The following is a 19,749-nucleotide window of genomic DNA, read 5'->3' on the forward strand; positions in this document are numbered from 1 at the left end:
ACTAATTAGGCAAAACCTCTTGAGGCCGCGTCTTTCCAATGGCATCTGTGCCAAACAGAATTATTAAAGGAGGGATGAGGAAGTGCACCTCCTCTGCGGAGGAGCAAATACCCAGGATCTATTTAGCATTCGCTCCGTTGCCCTCTGGCCAAGATTGGCATCAATATTAACATCAAGAAACATCCGTCACTGTAATGCATATTTCTTTTTTTTTTTACCCCAAACTGATAAAAGTTTCATGTGAATCACATAATTATAAGACCTTATTCAAATGAGCGTGGTCTGAGGACCAGGAGGTTTTTTTTGGTGACTGAATAACATTTAAGTGTCTGTTTCTCAGTTTTATTCAAAAATAATGGTCTTTTCATTTAAATACAGTATGTGTGTGTTTGTACAGTACAGTGTGTGTGTGTGTGTGTGTGGGTGGGTGTGTGCCTGCTGGTTGGTGGTCTACGGCAGTGTTTTTCAACCTTTTTTGAGCCAAGGTACATTTTTTTCATTGAAAAAATCACGAGGCACACCACCAAACAATAATAATAAAAAAATGATACTCTGTAACCTATACTAACAATTTTGTCATTCTTATCAAAGTGTCTTGAATATTTATATCCATATTATTTGCAGATAATTAATTATTTGTTTTCAAAAAATGTTTTTAGACCAATTAGGTGAAATTGGATAATTTCCCACGGCACACTGGTTGAAAAACACTGGTCTACGGTGTTTCCTGTCAGTCCTGGACACTCCGCTGCCCCCCGTTCGTAAATAGATTAATTTTCAACACTGCTAATTTTTTAATAAATTCAATAATAATCACTGGCCCTCATCTTCATAGCACTTGGCCCTCCTCACCCCCCGTCTTTTGGCGTTGCATCAGCTTTGATGGCTTATTTTTTGATTTGTTTATATATTTATTAATTCATTTAACTTGCCCCAATCCAATTTTAGCTGACATTTCTTGTCGAGAAGCGAAGGATGACCTTTAAAAAACAGAGCATTTCCTGCCTGAGATGTGGAGACGCTCTCACTCTCTCGCTCCTCTCCTCTCCTCTTATTTACATTGGTCATTTAAAATAAGTGAGTTATGCGAGTTGATGTTTTTTTATCTGCTTTATGTGTGCGTTTTGTTCAGAAAGTACCCAGAACGTGTTAGATTTCGAATGAATTCACTGTGTTACTGGCCTTTTTTGTTTGTTTGTTAAGTATAGATTGTAGGGAGCTGAAGTAAACAGCCTGTGGTCTGACGTCTGTTTGAATGTCTGATGTTGCTGCGCAGCTCTTGGGAGTCCTGAATGTTTTGAATGCATGTATATATTTGGAGCTTTTTGGTCTGAAGTGTGTCTATTTCAAGGTCTGTCATTCATCACGTGTCCATTGTTCATCTGCCTTGCACTGCATCACCTACATTGCGCACCTAAAACGAGCCGTTTGCTCACCCACACCTTCCTCTGTGTTACGTATCCTGCGGTGCATGAAACAGGCCCACAGGGACCACAGCTTTTCTCTCAAGAGTTTAAATTTCATGCAGTGTCGTTACATATTCACACACATACACACACAGTATTCAAAGCGTCACGTTCACACTTACACAACACTTAACCGGTGTGTAAAAGTGACTTTATGCAAACATGCTTCTCTCTCGCTCTGTTTTTCTATGTGTGTGTGTGTGTGTGCGTGCGTGTGTGTGTGAGCGAGAGAGAGAGAGAGAGCTATCTCAGGAAATGAGAGAGTCCTTCAGCATCCTTAGCTCCCTGTTGCTATAGCAACACTCCTGGTTACAGGGGTATCTGATAGTCCTTGGTCTACCATACAAATTAACCAATGAAGAACAAGTGTGTGTGTGTGTGTGTGTGTGTGTGTGTGTGTGTGTGTGTGTGTGTGTGTGTGTGTGTGTGTGTGTGTGTGTGTGTGTGTGTGTGTGTGTGTGTGTGTGTGTGTGTGTGTGTGTGTGTGTGTGTGTGTGTGTGTGTGTGTGTGTGTGTGGCGTAAACACTGACCTTGTCAGGACCAGTAATCCTCATGGAGACCAAAACCTGGTCCTGACAAGACAGAACCGCATTTGAGTTGTGGTTAGTTTAAGTTTAGATTAAGGCATTAACTGGTGTTATGGTTAAGGTTGGCTATAATGCTTCGGTAGGGCTGTGCAAATGAATGGAAGTCATTGACAGTCCTAGAAAGGATAGCTGTGTGTGTGTGTGTGTGTGTGTGTGTGTGTGTGTGTGTGTGTGTGTGTGTGTGTGTGTGTGTGTGTGTGTAACTCAGTTATATAACCAGAGATGTAGTACAATTAACGAGTTTACTTTACATTTAACACACACTGACATGTTAATATCTTAATTTTTTATGGACACTCAATTGGTTTATTATATATATATATACATATACACTAACGTATGGGGTTAGGATTATGGATAGAACCCTAACCCATTGTTTACTTGTTGAAAAACTGCTGTGCTGATGCTTTTCTTAATGTTATTAGCCTTATGCTGTTTATGTTTAAACTGGTTAAAAGTCCTGGTCAAATCACTTGTAAATCTCTGGCTATTTACCATAGAATTTAGTGGCTTCCTGAGCTAGAGGGGTTCCTTAAGTCAATTGAATTATTTGACTAGAAAGAGGTCATCTTTCTTTCATTGAGTTGACTGAGCCCTGAAGCTCCTCACAGCCAGACCTGTTCCCGTTCCTAGTCAATAGTACTTTCCTTTATTTTTTTTTTAATGATTATCACTATATCTATTTTACTATTTAATTGTTTTGTTCAATTATGCAGTAAAAAAAATAAATAATAATAAACTAAAAGTCGTAAGGTTTATGACATTTACTGTACTTAAGTATCAAAAGTAATTTCCTGATATAAAATTTACTTAGAAGTATAAGTATTTGAATAGTGAGGAGTCAGGATTGAGCCACGGTAGCTCAGTGGTAGGGCAAGTTGGGAGGCTGTAGGTTCAATTCCAGGCTCTGCTAGTTTATATGTGTCCTTGAGCAAGACACTTAACCCCATGTTGAACTGTAGGAATGAGTGAATGGCAAAACTGTAGTAAAACAGCTCATCAAGACTAGAAAGCTCTACATAAACACAGATCATTACCAACTCTTCTTCTACTGATTGTATTTGGTAGTAGCAAGTAACACAGATAGCTAGAGGAAATGCAGTGGAGTAAGAGTTGCTTGACATGTAAATAACAACGTAAAGTACAGATGTGTGAATTTTGTACTCAAGTACAGTACTAAAGTAAAAAAAAAAAAAATTAAAGCGGACATATTATACAAAACCAATTTTTTTAATCATTTGAATCCTTATATTTGGTGCTTCATCCTTAAGGTATTTTGACCAAAGCATGTCACAGACATGTTCATTAGGACACCAGGGAACTAGGTTAACTTGGGGAAATAGGGTAAAATATGACCCCTTTAAGTAAGTACAAGCCAAAAGTGAGAAAATGCTACAAAAACAGATATGACGTTAAGCAGGACTGAATAATATAACTGCAATTAACTTTGTTCTGTTCTTTTTTTTTTTTGTTCCTCTGCAGAAACTTGTCAAAGAATCCTCTCACCACTCTGTCATGGCAACTCTTCCAGCACCTCCAACTCTCCGAGCTGTAAGTTCTCTTCCCTCCTCTGATCTTTTTTGTGTTTTATTAGAGCAATTTATCACCGCTCGCCGCACACTTCCCGCCTCTGTATGAATTCTCATCACAGTGTGCCATTGTAATTACCGGCTTTGTTGCACAGAATCTCTACGTTGTGTGAGCAAATGTAAAAGACAGAACCTATAGACAGTATAGTGGCATTATGATCTTATAAGTCATTTGTTAACTTAATTAACACACACAAAGGAAGCCTAATGGCCTGGGAGGAGGAGGGAATCCAACCCAGTTTTCTTGTTTGTTATGAATATTTTAGCGATCATTGTGTATATGAAATGAGTTTGCTCTTTCACCACCAGGGAGAACATTGCGATTTCGACCTGCTTGTAATTTACACATCATTACCCCTGTCAGCACTGTCCATCATTTGAACCTTTGCTGTGCGCTGAACACTGGTGCCGGCTTCCTGTGCCTCCTGGCATATAGAGCTGAGGTATGGAGGGAAGTGATACCAGATTATCTCCAACATGCACTATTTTTAGAGGTAGAAGCAGGGCAGGTCCTCTGAGAACGCAGCACAATGCTGATTTGGAGTAGTCCTGCTGCTATAAACCGTATTCGCTGAGTACTGGGAAAGCCCTGCTTATGCTGTAGTGACACAACAGTTTTACATTTTGTGCATTTCATTTTCCACGTCTTCCTGAATAAAAAGTGTCCCCCCCCCCCCAACACTTGCAGGACTCACTGATATGACAGAGCATTGTTTCTTAACTGTCCTGCGTAGGAGGCAGTTCACACCACAGACCCCACAGCAGTGAGACACAAGTGTCATCGCACCACCGTCCCTCGTTGGGTTGTCAATTTCATCCTTCGTTGGATTTTAGAAGCTCGGCACTGTTGTTGTTTTACCAGCTGTTCAGTTTAGCTCTTGTGTCAGCTAACTTGACATTTTAGCGTCTCTCGTTGCTGACTTTTTAACCCCAACAATTTCATGCATACATCCAATCCAATCCACTTTATTTATAGATCACATGTAAAAACAACACAGTTTCCCAAAGTGCTGTACAATAGCATTAACCTGACATAAAACCCAGATAAGAGAGCAAGTAAAAATACATTTAAAAAGGAAACACACCATCTCACAGGGCTATAAAAACACCAACGGCATGTACGATTCAGATTTACACATTACACTTTTTCATTTTCACTCTATATTGTTAATAATGGATCTGGAGGTGAACTGCCAAAGTCAGATGAGTTATTTTACATCAGACGTGGACTTTTATGTAGGACTCTTTTTGCTTGAATCCAATTTAATTTAATTTATAAAGCACATTTTAAAAAAGTGCTGTACAGTAGTATTATAAAAAGGGTTAGCCTAGGATTAACCCTAACTCTAAACATAACAGAAGAGAAAAATAATATATTACAATAAGAATATAATTAGAGCAATGTAACCAACTTTACTCATTGTACTGTTGGATATACTGATAATATATGTATGTACAATTTGAAATGTGAGCCTTCTCACATGATTTCTCAAATAATTCAATTGACTTAAGTAACCCCTGTAGCTCAGGAAGCCACTAATTCAATAGTAAATAGCCAGAGACATACAAGTGATTTGACCAGGACTTTTAACCAGTTTAAACAGAAACACCATAAGGCAAATGTCCATATACAGTTATTAAGAAAAGCCTTACACCAAGTTTCTTGGAGTAAGAAAATGCTTTGAATGACATTAAGTATAGTTTAAGTATAACAGTGGAATAGCTGAAAATAGCTGCGATGAAAATATAAATTATCTCAATCATTTAATACATAGTAGAATGAAATGCAAGTAGTAGAACAATAGTAAAATAACTAAATAACTTGATTTCACACTTATTTTTAATGCAGAGACACTGAAGTGGTGATTTTATTCGAGTTAATTAGACAGACAATACCGAAATGAACACATTCTACAGCTTCAAATAAAATGACTTTAGACTACATTTAACGCAAACTAAAATAACCAGCACACATATTTCCGCAAGCAACTCACGCTTACATCTTCCGTAGCACGATTTGCTCTGATGTACAATCCCATTTCGTCTTAAGCAACTGTTCTGGATGCAAACAAATGGTGTCTTTATCGCTTAACATGACAAGCGGGGCAGGGTGATGCCTGCGTTTGCTGCTGAATGCTGATGAGGAGTGAGGTTCTGTGTCTATTTCATTTGGTGTGTTTAGTTAAGAGGTGTCAGTTGGAGTGGCATGGCGGCACAGACGTGGGCTGAGGCGTTATGCAAGAAGGAAGCCATGTGGAATCAGGCCTCGCTAATAGGAAATGAGTCACTCCATCACAGGCAGGAGTCTCAGACACGGTCCTGACATCATTACTGTCTTTGCTGTGTGTACGAGCTCACACAAACCATTTAATCATGCCAAATGAAGCGTGCTCACTGGTGTCTATTGCCTTTATTTATTTAGAACAATACACAACGCGGTATCAGCGCTAAGCCCACCTCTGGTGAACCACACTGATATTGTGAAAGTAGAAGAAGATCAAATCAGTTGAAATAATTTCCTTTTCATTTGTCAAAAACAGAGCATGGCCCTTTGCCATGACGCGGTTGCAACACCGTTATCTCAGTCACCTTCGGCTTTGTTATTGTAATTTCTTCCCTCTAACAATGAGAGAGTATAATTTCCTAAGTGGCAACATAGTGGTGACGGTGACCCTGCATTTAATAGTAAATGTGCAAATGTTTAATAAACCTGCATTTATACTGTAGATCCTTCTTTCCCGTTCCAAGGGCATAATGTCCGCTCTGTCACATCCTGACATGAGAATGGGTTGATCCTTCACAACAGTCATAACAGGCAATCTCAGCTAATCGCTCAGGTTTAAAATAAATGAAATAAGAACAAGAGGGGGGGGATTGGGGTCTAAGGTAATGCAGTAAAGTGACAAAATACCATTGCTTCACAGAAATCCTCATTAAACATCACGCAGTGCAATCACAGCATTGTAATGGACCAAGTTTGGAATTAAATGCTACATTTGCTTGTAAGTACTCCTGCACACATAATTAATTAGGTGTAAAACAAGTTAAAGTAGATGAATAAATGATTCAGCTAACAGGAAGTCAGACTCCTCTGTTAATCTCGAACAAGCGCTAAATGTGTCGAGTTCAGTGCCGAGTCATTACGAGGCGTCTGATGTCATTTTCTCTGGTTTGCAGGAGCTCGTTCTTGCGCCTCAATCCGCCATTAAAAATGCGACTTGGGAGCAAAAGTCAACTTGAGAAAAAAAAAGTTGCCGACGTCTGTCTTTGCTCTTATCAGACGACCCTTATCAAGTGAAGTGGAAATGCAAAACAGATGCTTTGTTGTGCAGGTTGATTGCACAGATATTTCACCCTCCCTTCAATATCTTGATATCAGTCACCAAAGCAATAGCATCAGTGCAATCTCGATAATCTCAAGTCTTTTGTGGCTGCTATGAAAAAGCTCCAACATCACATTGAAGCTGTACAATAGACATGTGCTGTATGCGGCCTCTGGATGAGACACAGATAATCCGCTCTGTCTCTTTGTTTGTGTGCCCTTTAGCCAAAGGACCAGAGCTGCTGCAGTGGGCTGCACAGCCCGGCCAATCATAGGCCGGAGAACAGCAGCGGGTGAAGGGAGCTAAATGCTAAATCTGCCACTGTGACTTCCAGTGATATTAGATTATTTGGAACGGTCCACAAAAAAAAAAAAAAAATCGGGGCGAATGTTCTACCTCTTTAGCAGCTGAAGTGATCTGCCTGAGGCGCTGCGCATTCCAAATCCCTTTATTCTGTTAGCGCTTCTTTAATCCCGGCTCTCTCCGAAGAAGCAGCAAGTGACGCAAAGTCAAACATTTCCGCCTCTCACAGCAAAATGGATTTTCCTTTGAATATGGATGAAATGTGAATAGATAAGACCTGTAATCATTTGAAATGAATGCCAGCGGATTGCAATGAATTAAACATTGCATTTCCAAAGGCTCTATGAACAGGTAAATGACTTCATTTTAACCTTCAATTCATTAGGTTCCAATTGAACTCGGGGCAAACTTGAGACATTTACACGGAACATGAAAGACCGACTTGGAAAAAGGGAGTATGAATTTCTATTTCTATTGGTTAAAATGTGGTAGAAAAGTCTAGACTATAGGAGCAGCAGTGTACATGTGTGGAAAATGACTGACACTATTTTTATTGGAGCAGCCACAAGAACAAATGCAGTGTGAAGAGCTGGTTGGTTTGGCACATATTGTGTCATGGTGTCACCGTGGTTTACTGTGACTATGTCTCTGATGCAGAGAAGGGGAACATCTACTTTACAATATATAACCAATATATAACTCCAGCAGCTTACATATATAAGCTCATATGTCAAGTCACGCATTTATCTTTGTAAAGCTTTTAATCCAGAATAGACATTTTAATTTCATTTGCAAAGAAACTTAATGGATTATGAATGTGCAGTGATTTTAGTCTTCCAAATAGTGTTTTTTTTGGGGGGGAAAAAAAAGTAGTTCTATGACTGCATGGAATGACAGCTCATCATCGCACACCCACTTAAAAGAAATTATTTAAATATCCACAGGAAATGGCATTTGAGGTAAAATGTGCCAGGTTTTAGATATGCACGGTGCACTGTCATCTGAAGTCGCAGAGTATTTTCTTTGCATTTGTGATAAGATGCTGCGTCTGAAGGCAAAAAAAATATAAAAAAATAAACAGACATAGCTTGAAACGGAGGAATGAAAAACTGATACTAAAATGTCACTTTGCTACCAGAACTGTATAAATACAACAACCACTGGTGCCAAACTTTACACTTGACTGAAGCCAATAAATTATCAAACAGTCAACTGTGTGTATGTAGAGCTCAGTATTAACCTAGGAGCAAGACATTTGGCCCATAATTAAAATGTGAGTAAAGTCAGACGGCTGTAGTTGCACTGGTCAGCGAAGTGTCAGCGTGGTTTTGCTGAGTCAAAGGCCTTTGTATAATTAAAGTGAAAATCACAAAGGCTGACAAAAATGTCTATACTTTCCATGTGCATTAAATCCATTATAGAAATCACTCGGTGACAGAACACTGACGTACGATCGCCTCGGAGATAAATTAAATTTCAATTTCATTCATTGTGTCAGTTTAAATGACAAACAATATTGTAATTTCCATCAGCCTGTTTGTGACTGTATATCACCACTGGACAGATGGCATATTATGTTTTTCCCCTTTAAAAAAAAAAAACACTTCATCATTTAGATATAGATTTTCCTTTAATACAAAAATGCCGTTAACCACTTCAAAGTCTTACATGTTATAAAACCAATGAATAGTAACCTAATCATTGTTTAACCTCACACAGACAGCTGTAATCATTCAGTTGCCCTCATTGGTTCAGTTCATCTTTCCTATCGCTTCTCTACACCTACTGTATACGTTTGTATTTTAGTATAATTCATGTATGTGTGAATATAGAGACCCATATTCTTCCTGAGTATTCACCATGAATACATAAAGCACCTCTCAAAGCATAGAAAAATAACCCACTCGCAGTATCTGAAGAGTCTCTGCTGCCATCTTAGACTCTGTTGGGAAGAAAATGGCCTTAAGCTGCTGCTCACTTTGTCCGTTTTTTTGCTGCCTGAAGCCTTCCCTGACATGACTCTGCTGCCCCTGCTCCTCCACATGATTGCAGTGCAGGTGGAGTTGTCGATAAGCCAAAGTTAGGTCTGGCTCTTCAGACAAATTATGCCGTAGTAGTTTAAAAGAAGTAAGAAAAAAAAAAAACACTCAGGCAGTGAAAGAGTCTGCTAGGACACCGACTGGCCGAGTGGATGCAGCCTTTCCAGAAAAGCAATCACGGGGCCAACGGTGATTTATTTATTCACAGTGTGATACAGCATGACAATGATGGCAGCAGTGCAGCACTGGGCCAGGAGTGTGGTGATGCAATGATTCACACAGTTTTATGGTGCAGTAAAAGCCTCTGTTGGCAAATTTACCAGAATCAAGGGAAAATGTTTCAATATGTTGTGAAAAACGCCTTCAAACAAAAATCAAATTTGACAATGTACAAGTGAAATTTCCCTCCCTGGTTGATTTATACTCTACTTTTTTAAAACGTAAGTTCTGCTGCTGTGCAATGAAAACGTGATCATCATATGAAGTCACAGAGAGGGGAAAAGCACCAATGCAGCAGCGATGCACCAGTATCAAATGAGACCATTTCATTCATGGCTTTGTCTCTTTGTTGAGCCCATTGATTATGAGTAGATATGTGACTGCCAGTCTGTTGTTCGAGAGGCCAATCTACTAGCATGACAGCTGGTTTATGTCTTTCATACACAATGATAATAAAGTGATGATTGGCCACACTGTTGTGTTGGGGTCATATAAACAATAACTACAGTCTTTAGATGTTTTGGTTGCTGATAGCAGAATGAAGTGCTTTGCAGTGATCGTGTCTGGAAGAGATAAAAGCGCTGATCACCTTCTCTCAGTCTGCAAAAAGAGAGAGAGAGAGTGACCTGATCTTGACCTAACTATGATGGTGTGTATTAGGGTTACGCATGAATAAAACATTTGAGAAAATGTTTGGAAGATCATGTCGACGCTTGTCGTTTCGTCTCGACATGTCCATCAGAGAGAGCGACCGCTCCACAGAAGCTGAATATCAGATCCAGGTGGTGGCTATTGTTAATTTAAACTGAACACGTGAATTGTGTATTCGGGAATTGACTCTGAACTCTAAAATTGAACTTGGTAATATGTTGGATATGCTGAAATTTGCAGCTCAAATCCTTGTCTGGTGGGATTTAGAAAGCGGTCAGCCGATATGTTTTTTGTTTTTTTTAGATATGCATTAAATTCATGAAGGCTTTGATTTATGAAAGGTCCCATATTATGCAAAATCAACTTTTTAATAATTTTAATACTTATACTTGGGACTCTGGAGGCCCTACCAGTTACCAAAGTGTGAAAAAAGATGCCTCACTCATGTTTTTGTGGTCCTCCTCAGTCTAAGTACAGGAGATGAAACACGTGATGTTGACTTCCGCATTCATCGGGACTTCACAAGGCGCTAAATTCCTGGAATTGTTGTAAGTCAGAGGAGTCTGCAAAAAGTTCCATTCTTGGCTCCACAGTGCAACCCAGAGTTCTACACAAACTTCCAGCTGAGGATTTATCTGTTCAGTGGATACATGTTATATATGTCAGCAATGTGCCTGCTAGAGTCTGCAAATGATCACTTTTCCAAATGCTAACTGCTGTTAGCTCCCAGTAGCCTCTGTGGCTGATGTCATTTCCTGTCCCTTAAGTTTCGTTTTACTTTTTCCTAAGGTGGACCTAAAGAGATACTACTAAACCGAGCGTTCTGAACAGGGCTGTTTTGGCAGGGTGATTGAACTGCTGTGGTGCTTCATCCTTAAGTTATTTTGACCAAAGCATGTCACAGACATGTTCATTAGGACACCAGGGAACTAGGTTAACTTGGAGAAATAGGGTATAATATGGGACCTTTAACATGCATTAACATCTGGAAGACCTGGAATTTGCTATTCAAGTGACAAATAGAGCAACTGAAGTGCTGAATTAAGGCAATTTATCAAGCATACAGGTTTTGGAAAAGCTAAAATAATTCCCAGACAACAGCGTAAGCAGAGTATGCAGTGCATTCAAGCTGAGATCAAAGCAGGTGAGCAGCAATGCAGTATATAGCCTATCATTGCTTGTGGTCCACATATCCTCAACTAAAGCACCTGTGTGTACATTTCCCAGAAAAACAGCCCTCGGTGTTGATCATTACCTCTCCTCTGGAGGAGTGAGGTGGATCGTTAGCCAGCTTCAAGGAAAAAATCACGCTGTTAGCTTTCTCCATCTGGGGTCATGCTGCTGTTTGCTTTTGTTCTTTTCTAAGTCTAATCTGCTCTCCTCCAGACATTTATCAACTTCCAGCTGTCAGTTTGCTGCTCCTTTTTTTTTTTCCTCCTTTTGTTTTTCTTATTGCTTGTTTAAATGGTAGAACTTTAAAATCACAACCGCTACACTGGTGTTCAGGTTTGAAACACAACAGTTGCAGCTTTCTTATTTAGCTGCAACCTTTTTTTTTTTCTACTGTTTACCAGCATGTGGGCTCTGGTGAGCTCTGCCCAGAGGAACAGTGGGTAACTTGTGTAGGTTGTGAATCTTATTAACAATTACCATAATTGTAGTACAAATTAATGAAGAAGCTTGGGCCGGCCTGCTCTGGTGAGCTTTGATCCCCTGTGCTTCAACTTTCTTCATATTAAATGAAAACCTTTAACAGTAAAATTCTTCTCACACGCATGTAGGAGGCTCTCTATTATGTAATGAACACTTTTAAATGTAGTATGTGTTCTTTTATAATGAGAATTTAGACACATGACAGTCTTAAATACTTTTCACTGTACTAAATTACGATGAGTTTAACATTATTATACTCGGATATACTATTATTCTCATTCATGTTTGGCAATAAAATCATCATGTTCTCTTTTCAGGCTTGTGGTTTCCTAATGAGTTTCCTGGAAAGAAACTCTACTTCTAATTATAGGGAAAAAGACAAAAAGACATTTTTCTCTGAAAAAAAATGCTCCGTTTAGATAAAGGATGCACAATATATTTCAACAGCCAACCCTGAAAGAGAAGAATTGTAATACACAATAATTTAGGCGAAAATTAATCCTGAATATAGCAGTACACTTACAAGTTCAGAGTATGTTTTAAGGTTGAACGGCCAAGGTCACAGTGACTGCAAGAATACATCTGTGTCCGCATCTCCACAGAGGTTCTGCTACAATAAGTGTGTTGTAAATTCTATCATCCTTCCATTTCGTAACGGTCTACGCGGACCCCTGTATGAACGACCACAATGTTGATTCTGCCGTCTGTGCGTGCTCCCTGTAGAACTAACACTTTGCAATCCAGTTGGTGGTCATAAGAGACAAAGAAGAGGACGGTAACCATGGAAACTTGCCTGAGGTTATATGAGGAAGTCCACTGGTACCCACAAATGTATAACTCAGCGGTCAAAGAATACAAGGACAAACAAAAGAGGGTGAACTCCTGGCGAGAAATATCTGCTACTAAAATGGAATGTGAGATTGGCTGCACATTCATGGAACACTAGACTGACACAGGCCCCTGTTTTAGTATGAATGGAACCGCAGGCATTTACTTGAATGCAGAAATGCAAAGCAGCTCTCTGTGGATGGGGAAACCTGGTAAGTATGACCTAGCCCTTCAACACATTCATTAACTTTGTAGATTTGAGAGATCAAGGTGATCTCACAAAGCTGTTTTTGGTCCCTCAAACCTTAAATCTATTAATAAATCAACAGACATGTCATATGAGACATTTGAAGGTGATATAAAATACCTATGTGTTGTACATGTATGTTAAAAGTCCAATTTTAGTGCGACTAATGCAATTATTTGGTTTTCTTAATGACATGTTTACAAGTTAGTCTGACTTAAATCGCACTAACGTACCTGGATAATTCGATTCATAGTCTAATTACTCCTGCATGTATACACTTAGTCGGACTGGAGTCGGGCTTGGCGTCCTGCAATGAAATTTCCATCCTGGTCTTTGACCTGGAATTATAAGGAGACGATGTATAACCTGCAGTACTGTTTCTGGATATCATACGGCGGCGGCAACACTGAATCCAACAACACGGCAACCACAAGCTCTAATTTGTATCACGATTAAAGGTCACATAGAGTGGTCCTATTGCACATAAATGTTAGTTATGGAGGTCTACTTACATACATTAACTTGTTTTTATGGTCAAAAACCTCCTAGTTGCTGTAAACGAGCCGATTGAAATCCTCTTTTCTGACTGTGTTCACCAGCCGCGATGTTTCAGAGTGAACTTTCACCCCCAGAAGACAGAGGCTTGTGATTGGCCAGTACTATTCAGCACATCCGCTCTCAGAAGCGCAGCTCCCCCTTCTGGAACGGTGGATGCACTGCTCCTGATTATCAAAACATTGTTTTAACAGTGTTTAAAAATAGCTTCGTCACGACTCCCCGCCACAGTCCCTTTTATGACTTTGACCCGGAGTCAGACCCAGAGTCAGAAGACACTGTCGCTCGTAAAACACCTCCACAACAGACGTTATTATTCTTCTGCGGTTCAATGTACGCAACCAGATGTGCCCGGACTACTGCCCGGAGCAGGACGATCTGCTGTTTACGTAACTATTACGGGATTTTCAGAGATCTCGTTGAGCCCCGAGATTACAATAAAACACAGCGTTCTCAGCAATGGCTGAATTGTTCGTTTCTAACCTTCAGGGCTTCATAAACAAGGTAATGACGCTGATACACCAAAAAAGCAGCGCTAATAGGAACTTAGGTCGAGTTCTGCTTTAACATGTACATAAGGTATGAAACTTACAGAACCAAATCATGATGATCCATCCCACCATTCGCTGTTTGTTTTTCTGAAACAGGAACCTGAGTCTTAGTCGGACTATGGCCTTAACTTGATTTAACTGTGCATATAAACACATACTACTGACTTCAATCAGAGTGCATCTATGTTTAATAATTACAACTAAACTCTTATAAAGTGGAAAGGGTTTTTGCTTTTAACGTTGATATTAAATTAGCATTTACCAGTAAGTTGTCATATAGTATACGTGAAAAGGCTCTGCTCTAACTACAGAATCAGAACTAGGGAGGGCCTGATAGTGAAGACAGTGAAGTGAGAATTACCTGTGGGAATATATTATTATTACCTCATACAGCAGTGTGGACGTAGTCCATACATTATTTATGGCTTCCTGCAATATCTTATTGACCTCTGCCAAGGACATTTGGACAGGCATTCATCTTCACAAAATTGGTCAATCGCAGCCTCCAAATTGGACATATGCAGACTGCAGAGGTGTTCACTAACAAAATGAATGCCTGAGAGGAGCCTAATGATATGTGCCTGCTAATGTAGCCATAGACTGATAGTCTGAGCGCTGCTTTCACATTTGACCTCCTCACATTTGAATGCTTTGGTGCAGACATTAATTTTTTTTCCTCCTCCTGTCTGTTCCCGTGAATAATGGTTATTCATAAATCTATATATATATAAAATATATTTTTGTATGTCGTACAGGCAGGATTTTTTATCTGTAAAATGTTTTTCTTGATACAGTGAAGATTTTGTTAATTTTGTGAGTGTTGGTGTCCTCCATAGGTGAAAAGGGTACTAATCTTTACATATGGGGCATTGGCACGCAGGGTGAAGAAGGCAGGTTACAGCTCACACAGTCTTTGACCTCAGCCTTAAACTCAGTTCATCAACCAAACCTATATCTGAGTAACTTCACCCACCCAAAAGTTTATTCCGTTTAGCTTTGAACATTTTGTTTATTTTAAGATAAAACATAAGAATAATCAGCCATGGCTTCCGAGGCTTATTTTTGGCTGTGAGTCTGACATGCGTCACCTGCTTTACATGTTAAAAGCAACTCTAGAATAATGGGTTAAAGTGAATATCCCATATATAGTTTTTTGCCAGAACAACACCTGCAGTATGAGGAAGCAGGTACCTGAAATTAATTTTACCTCCAAAGTCTTTTTGAAGGTTTTCCTGTGAATATGCTGCTCCAAGGATTTCTTTTGACAGGAGTTTGCTGCGCAGTCAAGGATAGATAATCGTAAAATGGCATGTGCTCATACTTTGTGATGGTTTTCTTTAGCTTGTGCTATACGCGTGGCACTGAGGTCGATCTACTCTGTTGAATCAAAGCATGCTGTGTACGTGCAGCATGTGCCTCGTTCTTGCATACGCCTCTCTTCGTTGCTGCTGTTATGTCTGACGACAAAGACATGGTCGCATGCCATGTCTCATGCGCTCAACGCACAAAACTGCTCCAGCTAAATTTCCAATATGTGACACAGACAATACATACAACTATACGTGCCCACAGAGGTGTGTGTCTATCTCTATATAGTAATTGCATGGTTATAAAACTGAAGCTATAACTTGACTCAAGCATGATACCTGCTTGGTGTATAAATGGCTGTAAAACTCAGAGATGTGGCAGTGATGTAGAGACTATTATTTTTCTCAACAAACTTAAACAGATCTAAACAAGGATTCCCGACATCATCAATTACACATCGATTACAGGTCTCTGGGAATACAACTGCATCTGTGGGGGAAGAAAGGTCCCTAAAAAGCCTTTGTAGCGGTAGCTGTGTTTATACTGAAATGTTAAATTGATGGATAATTTGTGCTGGTGGAAATAAATTACACTGTGTGCGGTTTCAATTGTTATTGTGGGTTTTGCCTCCAGTAGACTGAAATTTCTAATATTGATATTTTTCTTGACTGGCTGTTCATGTTGCTGAAGATATAATGAATGTTTCTGACAATACTGTCAGGGTATATTTCAAATAATGGTGCAGAATTTTTTTAAGTGACCCTTGGCTGCTTGAATCTTCAATAGCTGGGGCAAGATCTGATGCTATTGAGATAACTTCAGGTTGGGTTTTTATATATTTTGAAACTTTATTTTAAGGTGAATCACAACTTGACCTGTTCCATGGCATATTAACAAGCAGCGAGCAAGTATATTGGAAAAAATAAAAACATACGTAACATAAGTTATCGTTAAAATGAACAAAGCCACTATGAAACTGTTGCCTGCGTTGATGAGGTATTTCCCTGTCAATGTAGCTCAGAACAACATGAGTAAACTGTTTTATTATGATAATTTTCACAGATTTTAATTTTCAGAGATATAATCATACATTATTATATTGTTATTATCAATATGATTATGTTCCGAGCACTCACACCTATTGGAATTTGGGGAATTTCACATCTTTGAGGCATGTTGATGAAAATTGGCAGAACTGGCGAAACATAATATAAAATAAGTGTAATACATAAAAGTGGTGCAAAAGTGGCTCAGTAGCACCCCCAAAGGTAAGGTGAAACCTGGTAAGAGAAAGCTGAAAATAAGTTGCACCAAACTATTATTAATAACCAAGTTATTATTATTATTATTATAATAATAAATCAACTTGTCAATCAGACTCACCTCATTCCACAATAATTATTTCCTTCTGTGTTGGCAGCACAGACTGTTTGGCATCACCAAAACGGTTTCAATCTGTCACATGTTCAGCATTGTCTGTTCATAACCACATGAAAGGGTTTAAAAAAACATACATTGTAAATTGTATATGACGTGCGTTTTTTACAGTTTATCTTTTAAACTTTCAAACTGTTTGGGAGCTACAAGGAACTCCAAACTGAACCTGGCTTGCGATGTAATAAAGTATTCTGAAAGGCCACTGGGTCGTCCCTAACACTCACCCCAGCTGTTGCTGTGGAGTTGAAACTCACCACCAGCAGGGCGCCACCGTCTGTCTGGCAACCAGCATGGCATCATCACCAGCCTGCTCTGTCAGTCTGCACAGTTCGTGTGCATTTTCCAGTGAATAGTTTTGAGACATGCTGTATTTGGTGCCGTTGTCCTCCGCTCTCTCAAAAGTCTTTGCCTTTTAATTTCTCTCAGTGTTTCTCCTGAAAAAAGCATGGTGGCTTCCGTGGCTCAATGCTGTTTATTCCTTGCTCCAGCCAGCAGGGGCAGTGCTGAGTATAGGCTTTTACACTCACACACTTCCAAGTCCCTACTTTGCTTAATATTAAAACAACATCCACCGGAGCATGTTAGACATGATTTTAGCTTGATTTAAGGCATGACAAAAAAGGGACCTGAAAAGTGGCCCCTGTTCAACGTGAGTCCCCTCTTTATGGGTGTGTAACGACACCGAAGTCCCCTGTTCTACTGTTTGACGAGTGCGCACACACACATGCACACAGCACCACCACCAGGTGAACCTCCCATGTGTGATGTCAGTAGGCCCCTCGCCCTTTGCCTTGCTGTCATAACACACAATAAAATAATTTGAAGTGTTGCTTTTCTATTTGATTTGACTGATAACAAAAATGCATCCAGGTTACGTTTAACTCACTTCATTGACAGTCTGCCTGTTGTTAATTCCGCTGTCTCTTCCCTGTTCCAAGGCGTCTCGATGGTGTGGTTTTCGACTGTGGTTGTGACATCCGCTGGATCCAGCTGTGGCAGCAGAGAGGAGAGGCCGGGCTGCACACACAGCAGCTGTACTGCAGGAACGGAGCCTCGAAGATACGACTGCACAACATGTACATCAACAACTGTGGTGAGGAACGAGGAATGGGGTCGATGTTGTGTTTCAAAAGGGAGGGCAACAAAAACTGAAGGGAAGGAGAAGAAGGAAGGAAGGAAGGCGAAAGGTACGGTAGAGAACGGCGGGCAGGCAGATGGAGGGAGAACGGGGTGAAAGGTGAAGAGAAGAACAGGTGGATGAGTCGAAATAGTAGGAGGATGATGTGTGACAGAGTTCAGAGGGGAATATGATTTTAGAAGCTGTGTGTTGATTCTGACAGACCCTGTAGACTGTGTAATATCTCCTGTTGGTGACTCATCCCCGTGACATTCAATGTGTGTGTGTGTGTGTGTTTGTGTGTGTGTTACTGCCTCCTTTGTACTAATTGTATTACATGGATGAAAAAGTGAATTGATTTAGTGTATGCAGACACAATGTGACGTATGCTTGCGTGGTTTCAGACTTACCAGAGATCAGTGTGAGCCACAGCAGTGTGTTGGTGATGGAGGGTGACAACGTGACAGTGAGCTGCAACGGATCTGGATCACCACTGCCAGAAGTGGACTGGACTGTCAGCGGCCTGCACTCCATCAACACACACCTGGTGAGATGAACACACACACCTGCAGTAACTGGATGTGTTGTGCTTCTTCTAAGACTATTTTAAGTAGTAAAGCAGTGAAATGTGAGGTTTTTTATGTCATCCTAAAAGTTTCCACACAACTAAACTGCGTCCTTAATTTAAATTTATATGGAACATATTTTCCCAAAACAAAGTTACACTGCAATCACATCATGTTGATTTACATTCCTATTATGATGTCAAAGTTAAAGCAAAGTTTTTTTTGCAACTTAAAACTAAAACGTGTTAACGTCTAAAATAAGCCAGTGCTATCAGAGTGAGAGGAGACGGCTGAACCCACAGAGAACCAGCGAATCCACTAATCTCGCTCCCCGGGTCCGGCCCCAAGGATGTCACAGCAATAACAACAACAAAGATAAACTGCAAGAAGAGGAGAACAACAGTTTGTGAAATTGCCACATGGCTGTATTTGTCATCTGCGTCCTTAATGCTTGCAGTGTCTACAGAGATGAAAGTTACCTCAGCCTCAGGCTTGATGTTTAAAGGTAGACACATTTTGTAGCTCTGGGGGTGTGAGTGACGAGTTTGGGAACACGACCAGCTGAGGACGTGAATGGAAACATAAACATTGTGTTTGGTTTCCCCAAAGGTGTGAAGCAGTGAATTTGTTTTGTCTAATTAGTGGCAAAATTAATCAAATATCACTCCTCAACTTCTGGCCGCATTTCTCGCCCATTAGTTGTGAAACCAGACTGAATCAATGAAGTAATTAATTCGGAGTGCAACGCGTATACTCCCTCACTTAACTTTTGTTTCTTTCCACAGGAATTTAACCAATTAATAATTAACGTAAGGTTAAATTAAGTCATTAAAGATTTAAACCCTGCAATTTAATTGTGTGTGCCACGCAGTATATCCTTGACACAGTCACACATTTCCTCTGTGTCTCTCTGTTCTCCATCCGTAGTCCAACGTGTACTGGCCCAACATCCACTCCATCAACCTGACTCTTTTCAACATCAGCCGAGATGACAACAACTTCCAGCTGACCTGCATTGCTGAGAATGTGGTGGGGATGACCAACTCCTCCATCCAGCTCAACGTACAGTGTGAGTTGGGATTTCTTCTTAATCATCTCATTGGGGAGGTGAGGGAGAGGCTTTGTTTAGGCCCACACTTGACACGATAACACAACCACAGACAATCACTTCAGTTGTTATATGATCCTCATATTAATGATGTTGTACGAGGGTGAGTGTTTTAGAGAGAGGGATGTTTGCACAGCTCCAAGAGTTGTCTGGACATTTCAAGAGAATGCTAAAATAAACTGACAGACAAAAACAATTTTC

General features: G+C 40.0%; 1 protein-coding gene across 1 annotated transcript in view; it reads left to right on the top strand.

Annotated features, from left to right (window-relative positions):
- Positions 1-19,749, top strand: part of ntrk3b (neurotrophic tyrosine kinase, receptor, type 3b) — a gene marked incomplete at both ends in the record, with an annotated part of 157,600 nt that overhangs the window by 60,406 nt on the left and 77,445 nt on the right. The window contains 4 exons of the mRNA XM_083901218.1: positions 3,537-3,605; positions 17,696-17,850; positions 18,279-18,421; positions 19,368-19,509. Of these exons, the coding sequence (XP_083757344.1) occupies positions 3,537-3,605; positions 17,696-17,850; positions 18,279-18,421; positions 19,368-19,509 (509 nt within the window). The remainder of the gene's footprint in view (positions 1-3,536; positions 3,606-17,695; positions 17,851-18,278; positions 18,422-19,367; positions 19,510-19,749) is intronic.

Source organism: Microchirus variegatus (genome assembly GCF_963457635.1).
Source record: "Microchirus variegatus genome assembly, chromosome: 14".
Lineage (NCBI taxonomy): Eukaryota > Metazoa > Chordata > Actinopteri > Pleuronectiformes > Soleidae > Microchirus > Microchirus variegatus.